The following is a 12,967-nucleotide window of genomic DNA, read 5'->3' on the forward strand; positions in this document are numbered from 1 at the left end:
CCCTCCCCTGCATCCTGGAGGGAGTAATTTTAACTACGGCGTGGATGTAACAATGAAATGAAAAGGAGTGATGAGCTGGAGGGGGCTATTGTGAGGAACACTGGAGCTCCTTATTCAGTGTCCACCACTAAATGAAAGAGCATGTTGGAAAATTTTATTGTCTGAAGGTCCTCTAAATACTGCAAGGCTCATCACTTGGGCTTTGGAATAACAGAATTAAAATATCATTAAAATATTTTTGGAATAAAAACTACCAGTATGCATAGCTAGATCATCATCCCCTTCATTTCTTACAAAATTAAATACATAAGCTAGGCAGGAAGGTGCACAATTTGCATAATCAGTCTATTATAAAGGTAACATTTTAATTTCACATGGTTACGAAAGAAATTGTTTTGTTTAAATGAAAAAATGCAACGCATTTTCCTCTCTCTCAAAAACATCTTGAAAAGAAAAAGGAACTTTGGCAAAGAGGAAATGTCTGTATTTTGAGAAGTGTCATGGAAAATTTAAACCGTCATTCTGCAAGCATTTACACAAACATCTTTTCATACACATATAGTTTCATTACATTCATGGGGCAACACAGGCATGCAAATGTCTGCACCAGGATTTTGATTTTTAGTGCAAAAGGTCTTCAAAAGATACCACAGCCCCTATGACACATTTGGGTATTAGAATATGTTTCCCCCCCTGCCACCAAAAGTTGTATTTTACTATGTTATTTTAGCTTTCCTACTTATTAATAGTCATCCTTCTGATTTCTGTTTAAGAGGTATCAAAAATACTGCTGACTTACAACAGATGCTGCAAGGATTTCCCTCCAATTCTACAATAGCTTGTTTTCACAGATCAGAAAACAGAAGGGCCAGTTCCCAGGTCTGGGTATACTGAGGAGGAGGAAGCCAAGAGAAGCCCTAAGCATAAGGATAATGACTCATCTGTGGTCTTTATTTCTAAATAGAGTTCTCCAAGAAAATACAGCTTAAAAATGACTAGCACAGTATGGCCACACCCAAATAAACACTTATTTCCCTCAAAAAGACTTTCGCTTCTTAAAACCAGCTAAATGAGGCCATGCAGTACAAGTGTGATATTTGAAAATGAAGGTATCTGGAAGGTCCCCATGTGCATCTGCCTGGTAGGAGGCAGAGTTCCTTCTTTGGCCTCTACAAGACCCCATAAGTCAAATGCTGGCACATGTGTGAGGCCCCTTTTCATACCTTTGATCCCCACATAAAGGCAAGAGTGGAGCAAGAGGGCTGGCATTGTGCGAGCTGTGCACTGCTGTCAGCCCTGGCTCCTTCAAATGGCCTCTCTGCACTTGGTATGACAGGTGGCCCATATGAAGAGAGGGAGGATTAGGTTCCTTCTGTGCCCTTTAAGTAACTGGCATAGATTACTGGCTCCTACAAAGGGATTTAAACATACCTTTCTGAACAAAAAGCAGTATATACATAAGCATGTAACTGGATGCTCAATTTGTATGAGTAATTGCTCTGGTTGTATTTGTCAATGCAGCAAATGTGTGTAGAAATGACCAGCTAAAGACAGAATTATTTGTATGCAAAACTGACTTACATGATGAGAAATTGAACACAATGAAATTATCTACATGATTAAGGAATAATAATCATTTGAGATTAACAACATACATTTTCTTAACCTCAATTTTACTGCATTCTTTCCCTATTCTCATTAATTAACTTGCTTAGTGAACAGAATATTAAAAAAAAAGGAAAAATATTAGGCTGTACTTCTACATCTCCTATAGATTGCAAGGACTTTAAGAGAAACTACTGAAGGGTTATAGTGGATTTGGATGAGCTGTGTATTCAAATCAGCTTCTGCATTCCCAGTTATCAAAACAGCTTTAAGAAGAGAACCAATGTCATCCTCCATGCACTACTTGTAACATTTATGTTATTTTCCTCAAACATTTGGTTTCTTTTACGTGCACATCAGCCACATTTTTCTCCACTGCAGAGCCTTGTGTACTGTGACAATACCAGTAAGAAGAGCATAACAGCAACTAGATTTTTTCAGTATTATTTTTAGGAAATCACAAGACATCATTGTTATTCTTCTTAGTCTGGGTAGTCTTGCATAGTTGCGGAAAACAATGAGAGCTCCTTGGGACTGCATACATCCCACTTCTTAAAGGGCATTCTGAAAAATTAAGGGTTATGTTGCATGTTTTCTTGAACAGTCAAAAAATCCACAAAACCACCTTTTTTTTTTTTTCTTCTTTTGGATGTAATTAATCATAATTCTCTGGCAAGATTAATGAACGGAAGGGTACACAGCAAAGATAGGTAGCACTTTTACTAATCTATCTGCTAAACGGACCACAAGTCTGTGTCTGTCTTTCCCACCCTGGTCCTGAGAAACGGAGGGATGCAGTCTAGGGAGTGTGCACCTTCATGTCCAACTATTTATTGTTTAAACCCTTTCTCAATATTAATAGAATTAACCCTTTCCTCAAAACGACCAAGAATCATCCAGGAATGTCTTCCTTCTTTTTGAATAATTTACTATTTTTATTTATCTTTTATTTAATTTTTTTATCTCCTTTACCTCTTATCCTCTCTCTGAAACATTTTGCTCAGTACTACCTTCATTTTCTTCTAACATATTTTTTGTTTAGTTATTTTTATTTCACTAGCATCCAGCATATTTTTCACTGTTTCCCAAATCCTGGTAATCAAAGATCAAAAACTCTGTCAAATCCACACAATCAAAAAAACACCCCCAAACTCCCTGCCCCTCCTTCTCCCCTAGATGCACCAAGTGATCTCATTCAGATGGAGGTGGGTCACAGGGGCAGAATGCCATTGTCTAACACACTGCAAGTCTGCACATATTTGTAACTACATCAAAAGAAAGAGCTGACTGTGGTCACTTTTAAGTAACTTTCACATATGCAGCTATATGGAAAGGCAGGACAAGAAGAGATTTTATAACATATTAGGTCAAAAAAAACCCACAAGGCATTTAATTAGCTTCAGTGCAGGCTTGCTAGGTTACCATCACACTACCAAGAGCTCAATGTACATTCCTCCCTGTGTGCTGTCCCTCACTCCACTTCTCACTTCAGCTGTGAGCTAAGGTGATGACCTTGTGATGTGAGGACTTTCAGCCTCCTCTTGCAGCTGGAAGTTTTCACTTTAACCTGACTGTGATGTCAGGCCATATTCAGACTGGACAGCTGCTGTCAGTTGTGACAGTAGGGGCAGAAAAATATTTTTATTAGAGTATGATAGTAGATTTTCCATATTACCTGAAAGAAGTCAATGAATTTCTAGTTTGTACACTTCTTGGCCTCAACTGCATCTTCACAACAAGAGAAAGAATGTGAAGAAGCAAAATCAAATCCCCGCCAATGAAAACCTTTCAATCCAGGTAAAAAGCCCTACAGAACTTGGAAAACCTTTGTCTGGTCAGATCCACAGCCTCTCTCAAGTACAGGTTACATTTGTAGTTTACCATTGTGGCCCTACAGTCCAGTTTAAATGTTGGGCTGTGAGAAAGGTGTGTGAGAAAGCTGCAAAGTGAAGACAAGATAATAATGCAAGGATCCTGACAGCCTGTCTATAATTTGGTCCTTTCTTCAAGCCAAGCACCATCATTCAGGGAATGTGGGAAGGGCAGTGGGGCTCCAGCAACCATCTCCCTGCTCTGCCTCCCTCTTTCTCTGGAACAGTAAGTGCATCCCTGTGTGACCCAATTTGCAATATTCCCCCGAACTTGTGGCAAAGGTTTCAGTCTCATTTTTATTGTGAACTTCAACATCAATGTATCCAGGCCAATAGTAAAAGACTTTGATGTCTCCTCCTCTCAGATACCCTATGTAATTTGGAGAGTTTTCTATATTACCTGAAAGAAGTCAATGAATTTGTTTGTCCACTAATTTTTTCTTTAGGCCTTTGGGTCTTAAGTGCCTCACCAAGGACCTTTTGTGGCTGCTCTACAGCACAATAGATTAACAAGAGGTAAATTAAATTAACTGGATTTGATATGAGGTCATTCCTTTGAATGAAAGATTGAGCCTACTTTTTTTTTTTTTTTTATAAAAGAAAAGAGCACTAATAAAGGTAAAAAAAATCCAGGCAACAAAATAAGAAAAAAGTCTGAAAACATAATTTGAAAACAACAGAAATATTACAATTATGAATAACACAAATATAGACAGCAAAATAACAAATTCCAGAAACAGAAGTTTTTCCTTTAATTTAACATGCACAGATTGAAAAAAAAAAAAATCATTTAAGCTTGTGTTTTTTCAGGATAGAACTGCTGAAGGTTTTGCTGGCCACCACACAGTTTAGCATATGTGGCATTCATCTGTATTTTAATTTAATGTTTTTCATTTACATAGTAATTGTCACGTACATAGTAATTGTGGTCTTTTTTTGCTATGCTTGGAAAATAAGATTTTTTTAGAACTGCGTTAAAAAGGGATGAGAATGCAGACTTATGAGAGAACAAGGGATATTGACAGTGAAAATGACAATATTATGCAACTTCTTCTTCACTTATTTAAAGAAAAGATATTCTACTATCATACTCAAATAAAAATATTTTAACAGCTGAATTTTGACTTTATGTATAAAAGAACTCCAGCAGTTACCCCTTTATTTTTTACTTATAGCACACAAACACTGCACAACCAATGGTAAATCAAATGGAAATTGAGCAAGCAAGGGGTTAAATAAGCAAAGTCGAGTCCTGAAATAAGAAATCAAGAAATAATGGATATTCAAGTATGAATCTTTTACTTGTTGCCAATACTGCACATTTGAACAATTTATCCAAACTATGGAAAGACCCCCACAAAAGAGTATTTAAGTTACAATCCTCACTCTTCCACAACTGAAAAAGTGCATTGAGAATACACTTTCCATGGTTTGCTTTGAGAGTTTTGCACAAGGGAAATGAAATGTCCTCTCAAGGTTGTAGTGTCTGTTTAAATATTCTATGTAAAGCTATAACGAATCTCTGAAGGAAAACAAAATGTCAACAATAAAAAAGTGAGCTAAAGCCCCCCTAATTTCTGAATTATTATGAACACTAAAATAAATAAATCTAAAAGGGTTATACTTACCGGAACATCAACATATTTGGCAGCTGCTTTTACCTTTAGAAAATTAAGCATAAAACACACAGTAAGTACTTACTACTACAAATTGCACATAATTTCAGAATTATGCACAGAAAGAAGAACAGAACTCTTGAGAATCCAAACACTTACAGTGAATGAAACTAATGATGAGAAGAAGGTACCTTCATCATATCTTGACAATTTAGACAGCACACCTTCTAACACTGAAACAACCTGGAGGAAAAGCACAGAGAAAAATCTAAATGCACAGTGTTAAAACTAAATATTTGGAATGAGAATGTGAATTTTTCTTTCTCATATTTGTATTGAGCAGCAGGGCAACACGAACTGTAAATCTGATCACTTTCTCCATCTCACAAAGTGCTGAAATCAAAGACAACCTTCTTTTTGCAGCTTCACTTATTGATCAAGCAGATGGAAACTGCTGAGCCACTGTAGAAATAGAAACCCAATGCAAAGTTTCTCCTGAGGTGGGCCTGCTTCCAACACAACATTGCTGCCTCTAGAAAGTGGTTGAATACAGCAGTGTGTGTACCCGGCAGGTATTTTGGGTAGAAATCATATGCTACTTTCTAGGACCACAGCTTCAAAGATGATGGAGCACAGTTGCTAAAGGTGGTTACCTTGATATCATGTTTCTCTTATCTTCGCTATTAAATAGAAAACCAGCTCTGATTTCACCTGAAAGTGTAATAGCACTGGTTTTCTGTCAGCAGCATGAGCTGTTGAGCTGCAACATGGCCAAGAAGGAGGCAAGAAAATGTATGCCCGAAGTCTCTGCTGTGGTGTGGTTTCTCTCCCCTGTACTTTCACCTGCTATTCTCTGAGTAGTGTGACTCCTTAGTAAGAGGAATGAATAGGTGTTTTTGCCAAAATTTCTTTCTGACCAAAATAAAAAATCTTATTAACAGCATTACATACAGCTTTAATGTTTGAACTCCCCCAAATTTGCCTTAAATCAAATTCCCTTCTCACATCCCTCTGTGATGTTGCTCAAGTAATTCACAGTATATAACATAAAATACCTGTCAGCCATTGTATTCATGCACATTTATTTTACACATATAAATTGCGCTCCACTTTATATAAAGATTGTTTTAAAAGTCATCCCTTGCTCCCAACACAGTCATTCTCACAACTAAGAGTATCATTTTATGAGTGTGAGGACAGAACAAAATTCCATCTGGCATGCTGTTAATGGGCCCTGTAACAGTGTCACAACAGTGTCACCTCCAGAGGAACTGAGATCATCACTTTGCAATAAGCCCTGCTTTTAACAGTTCAAGGAGCAGGAGCAAGTGCAAACCTACATTTGTCATTTATCAATCTAACCTGTCATATTTACAGTGATTAATTAAGACACCGGCACATAGGCGCCAATCAAAAAATAAATCCACGTCACAAAAGAGAGTGGCAATTGTTTCTGCACCCCCTTTATTAGACCAAATACCAGCTCTCTGCTTTGCAGTTGCATTCCTGTAAGAAGCTGCTGTTCATACTTTAAGTCATTTTATCTTATTGACAAGGATTCTTTCTGCAGAAAGGTGTTCAACTTTATTGTGCAAAGGTCTACTATGGAAAAGGCTGATCTCATAAACAACATGGTGTCCACATATGCCAACATATGAATCTGACACAAGTGGGACACAAAATAACAGAGAGCAGAACACTTCAGTGTCAAGGATGTCTGTTTAAACAAAAGGCTAAGTTATGTAGCTGGAAACTTGTTTTCTGAGATGTCAGTGTATGGACTCATGAAACTCTAAGAGCATTTCTGCGCATACCTCACATTCTATGAATTGGTTACCCTGACACACACTGTGCTTTGTTTCAATGTTTTGTGCTATTCCTGTGACTTTTTAAATGCTTTAGACTGGTACGCAGCTAAAAACAATGACTGAAATGCTTATTCTACTTGGACACAAAGGAGACATACAGAGGTAAAGGCTAAAAAATAATGAAAATACATTAGATGCAAAAGATGAATGCATATGGCTATCATGCACACTGAAGGGCTTTTTTTTTGGCTAAAACCAAGAGTTAAACATTAGCCTTCCTCCGTACCTCAGAATCAGGATGTCACTGGTATTTCACGTCTCAAGTGAAGAGACACTGGTTAAGCTTCCAGTGATCAGCCAATGACATGGAATATTTGCTTCCTATTTTGAGATTTCAATCTCTGTTGTTACTGTGATAACTAATAATGCAAATCCCTTTGTATTGACAGCAATTGTCTCTAGAATTTCTTGTACATAAATCCAGAAGGAATATGACTATTTTCTTCCTTTTTTATAATCTCAGATATTAAGAAAAAAAAATCAAAAAGTTTAACCTTTAATAGTATGATTTGTTCTGATTAAATTTCCCTTTCTTCCTCTTCCTTTCCAATAACATTAAAACCATAAACTGGAGCCATGGTACGCAACATGTAAAACCTGAAACTGTTGAGCTGAATTGCTTGTAGCTATGTTTATGTCAAAACTTCCCTTCAGACCAAAAATGTGTGGTTTCTACACAGTTATTAATAAATGGACTCATTTTGTTTAAACTTCTGTAATGATCCTACAAAGCCTTCCTCTTCAACTGATGGGTGCCAATCCAAAAGCAGATTCCCACCCCCCATCCCCCCCAGCAAGCCGCGACAAGCAAAAATGAAGGCATGATGAAAATATGACCTGAGTCTTACTTTTTGTCACTAACTCACAAATTGTAAATATATGGCTCATTTATCCTTCTTTGAAAAACAGGTATTTCTAGGTAGTTTGCCATGCATAGATAACAAAACTTCTTATAACATCTTTCTTTTCTGTCATTATTTGCTGTGTTCTTCAAACCATTGGGGATGGAAACCTTAAGACTTTTACTGGAGCAGAGGTGCTACAGAAAGACAAGATGACGAAGTTTTCTTCACTTATTCTCCAAGTCCTTATATCATGTCAAAACATTTTCTTTTTAAATATAAAAGCCTACAAAATCAATTTTAAGAAACAACAACTTATAAAACATTTTTAATTAAACAGTTTGTGGACCAAAATATCATTAAAAAGTTAAACTGAAACTCTGGATATTGTCCACCTCTAAATACAAAATTTAAATACTAAGTGATAGGAAGAAAGTTCTCATGTAAGAAACTTAAAAAAAACTCCACATGGTATTATGTGAGACAATATTGACAAAATTTAGTCCTACCAGTTCTAATAGCTGCTAGCATTTCATATCTACAAAAGAAAAAGAGTGCAACCTTATCTCAGTAGTAGATTGCATAGAAATTGTTCACTCAATTGTTATAAAATTTAATTTTGTAAATTCAGTACTATTTGCACAAGTTGTGTTTACAAATCATGTTGTCCTCCACAATTTTCCTGTGTATAGAAAAACTGTGTAATATTTGAAGACATCTCCAAAGTTCAACCATTTTCTGCTGTATTAGAAATTAAAATGTAAATAATTTTACCTTTGAAACAAGAAGTGAAATAATTTCTTTAACAGTTTCTTCAATCAAGTCATCTATTTTTGAGTGGTATTGTTGCTGTATTTCAAGAGATAAAAAAGCATTAGCATGTATATGAACACACACTTTTGTCATAAGTCATAAATTGTGCAAAGCTGATAACCCTGCCAGATCAGATTTACTTAAAATTATCATTTTGAACATCAGAAGAACAAACCCTTGAAAATGATCCACCCAATCAACAGTTTCTTACACTCTGTGTTGAAAATTTTCCCATGTACACTGTTGAGTTAAGCAGCTAATGGGGTTATTATTTAGATGAATTGAGTTCTTATACTTATTCAGGCGAAGGAATGTGAAGGATACTTTTTGTCTTCTCCTATATAATTAAGGTGGCCATGTATTTTTTTCTAAAGGGTTGGTTTAGCTGGAGAAGCAAAAAGACTAGAATAAGATTTAATTAATACAGCATTTCATGTCTGACAACTCTCATTCATAAGTTATTTTAAATGTCCTCTAGAAATAAAACGAGCTCCAATTGTTCATCCTGAAAGAGCCTTTTGGTTAGCACAGTGAGCTTCAGTTTATACAAATCTTACAATATGCTCAAGCAAGGGCAAAATTAAAATTTCATCAACAAAGCAGAATAGATGGTAACAAATTAATAGGCCATAGAAGGCATAATAAAACAGACTTCATTCTCCATAGACTTTTTCTTTAGTTTTTTCATAAAGAAGGTACCTTTAAGTAAATGCTTTTAAAATAAATCTGGAAGACTTTTTAGATAATCCTACTGAGTTCCCTTCTGAAATTAATAGGAACTAGGGATCCCATTCTGTCAAGGAGGCACATCAATTTAAACAGTAATTCTTCCTTTAGAAACATTTATGTGACAGCAAAGACTGTCCCCAATAGCCACTTCACAGAAAATGTGACTTGTAAAGACTAACCCTATCTTCCTAGTTCAAGACTACTTGGAACAGCTAACAGTATAATGCTTGGAGTAAAAGTACTGAGGTCAGTGTAAACATTAGCCTAACTTAGCAGCTGCCACCTGAATAGTTTTCAGAGTCCTAAGTTTTTAAAGGCTATTTTTCATCCATTTCAGAGTTGCCATACAAACCAAAACATTAAATCTGATATGCTGAATATTTTTAGGAATGATTTTCTAAAGAGCACAGGTATTGAACTTGGGTTTAAATTAAGAGAAAATAAAACCATGAGACGTGTTTGTTCACATATACGTGTCTGCTACAGGTACCAACACCAAACGTTAATTTTTGCTTTTTATTTCTTTTAAAGTTTAAAAACACTTGGAAAATGTAAATATGCAACTCAGGCAAACAACTGTGATCACACTGGAACAGTAAAAGAGCATATTAGAAATACAGCAAAGAACTTTCTACATTTTCATATATATTATATTCCAACCACATTAATGTCTTGACCAATATAATATTGTCTTGATCTGCTAAGGAGTCTAATCACCCCAAAGAGTGTGTGATATCTGTTGCTTACAAGTCTTCACAAGGCAATGGTTTCTTACTCTCTGGAAACTATAAACAATTATTCTCCCACTGATGAATGACAAAACTATACATACTCCTATGATCTATGAAAAACAGTTGTCCCAGTACATTAAATTAATGGATTTATGTATGTAAGATCAGTTCCTATATTTTTTGGTTTTTTTCTTCTATTTTTTTCTCTTTTTTTTCTCACAACAAAGCAAATACAATTTTGTAGAACTGAAGTATAAACAGTAACTTCACTTCTGAACAAGGAATAAAAAGAACTGAACCAAGCTTTTCAAAAACCACAAGGTTCCAAAATCATGACATTTCTTTAGAAATAATTTTTAAATTACACTAATCTGATTTTTTTTCATGATTTATTTTGAAAACTATGAGATCATAAATATTCTAACCCACTCCTCTCCAGTGCTAACTTCCACTAAAACAGTAACCCTCAGCAAAACAAAACTTCAGATCTTCGTGGAAGATGATTTGACTCCAGGCTTTAAGAACGTGGCTGAACTTTGGCTCCTAGTGGACAGGCAGACAGTGCAGGGGGATAATCCAGAGCAGGCAAGAAGAATGGCATATCCTGGAGAAGGGGGTTATGCCATCTGTCTGCAGGTCACTAGAGGTACTAATATTGCCTGTCCCCAAAGCAGCATGTGCAAGTGTGTGTTTGCAGGTTACTGCCTGCACACACATGAAAGGTGAAATGGCAGCATCAGCTCAGACAAAGAGTTGCTAGCTGTGGTTCACTTCTGATGAGCCTCACTGAGAGGTGAAAGAATTCAAAACTTTGGGACCTGGTAAGACAGGACACTGGGTATGAAAAGCAGAAAAGTGAAGACTTCATCTGGAATCATCTTGGAGGGTGAACAAGGAAAGAACTAAGAAGCTGATGATCAGTTTGTTGCACGGTCAGACTGTAAACGAATTTTGAGGGCCTGGCTAGCAAATTAACATGAAAAGCAATATTACCATTTAAAATAAAAAGTGGCTATTAATATTAAACAAAAAAGATATAAATTAAAAAACAATGAAAAGACACTTACCCATTGACTAGCAAACTGGTTCATGTCACGGGAAATCAAAAGGAAAAATAAAGATGACAGGGTATAACAGGAAAATGATGAATGTCTCATTGAATTAGAAAAAAAGAGACAATTACATCGAACATGCTAACTTGAAAACATCAGTCAATGAAATGAAGAACACAGTATAGAAATGCAAAAATCAACTGAGAAAAATATGCCCAAAAAATGTAATTGTGAAGGTGCCTAAAGCAGACATACATTTTCTATTGCCAAATTCTGAAAAATGTTTTTACCATCTCTCCAAAACCAAATCAAACAAATTACAAACCAAATTACATGCTATTGCATCAGCACAGAAAGAACAGTTTTAATTTTTTGCTGGTGGTCTCACCAATCTACATAGCATACCCTTTTAATTTCACAGATTATTCCTTCTGAGAGTGACAACAGAAGTCAGTGAAGTTTACATATCCTTCAAAAGCACATCAGTGCTCCACTGTGGAGTATCTGGCAGCAGACTACTGCCAAAATGGTCCCTGTCCTTGGAGACCAAATAAAAAAACCCCATTAAATTACCTGATTCTTTCTTTCCTCTATTTTCAGCATATTCCTAGGCATGAATGCTGTGTCTATAACCCATTTAAAACCAAACCGTACTCATTTAAAACCTGTCTGCAAAGCACAATATTTTGGCTGTATTTTACTATTACAAAAGAGTCCTGAAGTGGGCTCTTTTTCTGTTGCAACCCGAGAGAAATTCCTGGAGGGGTTGTGAGTCAAGAAATCCTCTGAATGTTCAACAGACTCACAGGTCAAAGCAAACAAATTACAGAAGCACTCTGTGTGTTCTCTGGTGGAAGATGAGGGGTTGTGTCTTGCATGACACTTCTAGGGATGAGCTGATGCACACTTCTGTCCAAACAGAGCTATGTGACACATCTCAGTTTAGTCTGAAATAAATCCAAGGACAGTCTGCAGTGTGAGATGTTTCAGATCAACCAAACACAGGAATTAAACATACTAAATCCCACTTACCTCTTGCCCCGCATCCAGTATGCAGAGTTTAGCTGTCTGCTTTTTGGCGTCAACTAAGACGTTAAACATTGTACACAGAGAAGAAGGGATACGCAAGTCTGTTGATTTGTTTATCTTTTGCAGCTTCACTTCAAATGCAATTCTTGTTCTGTTTATTAAGACACAATTTGTAATATGAGTATCTCTGATAATTCTGAACAACCACTGTAAACGTGTATGAATCTTACTGAACATGTTGGCTTAACAATGTACCTATGCACGAGAACATTTTAGAATTAAAATTCTGTAAATCCAGAAGATCAACCTTTCAATAAACAATTGCATTGACGGTTTCAAGGTTCTGTCCTCTTCAGTGAAATCAGTTGAACAATAAAAGTATTATCTTCTTGCTTTCTAGATAACATTATGTTTCCTTGTGTGATGACTGAGAACAATTTAAAGCAATGAAAATACCCCTCATTTTCCAGATTTTTTATGCTAAAATGCAGTTTATTGTATAAAATGCTTACTTCTAAGAAATATAATGAAAAAGTCATCTTCTGGCTTTAATGGAAATAGAATTTTAATAAAGAAAATGAGTTTACTATTAAGAAAATATTAATATGTATATTGAAAATTAAGACATATCAGGAGATACATAACATAAACACCCTATTTTCTTCTCACATCAGTGTAAATAACGAGCAATGTCACTGAAATAAACTATAATTCAGCATACCTAACCATAAAAATATTTTATTTCCATCATTATTCTTAAATGTGGGTACCAGAAATTCAACAGTATTTTTAGAAGATGGGAACAGAAGAA

General features: G+C 35.8%; 1 protein-coding gene across 3 annotated transcripts in view; it reads right to left on the bottom strand.

Annotated features, from left to right (window-relative positions):
* The window catches only part of CADPS2 (calcium dependent secretion activator 2), a gene marked incomplete at its 5' end in the record, with an annotated part of 291,727 nt that overhangs the window by 26,931 nt on the left and 251,829 nt on the right, over positions 1–12,967 (bottom strand). For 2 of the 3 annotated variants that reach the window (XM_082279935.1, XM_082279933.1), the window contains 4 exons: positions 5,105–5,137; positions 5,252–5,335; positions 8,577–8,651; positions 12,160–12,307. In XM_082279935.1, coding sequence (XP_082136061.1) covers positions 5,105–5,137; positions 5,252–5,335; positions 8,577–8,651; positions 12,160–12,307 — 340 coding nt within the window. Of the gene's footprint in view, positions 1–5,104; positions 5,138–5,251; positions 5,336–8,576; positions 8,652–11,142; positions 11,158–12,159; positions 12,308–12,967 lie in introns of all 3 variants that reach the window. The other variant, XM_082279934.1, reaches the window with a different exon arrangement.

Source organism: Coloeus monedula (genome assembly GCF_965178545.1).
Source record: "Coloeus monedula genome assembly, chromosome: 4".
Lineage (NCBI taxonomy): Eukaryota > Metazoa > Chordata > Aves > Passeriformes > Corvidae > Coloeus > Coloeus monedula.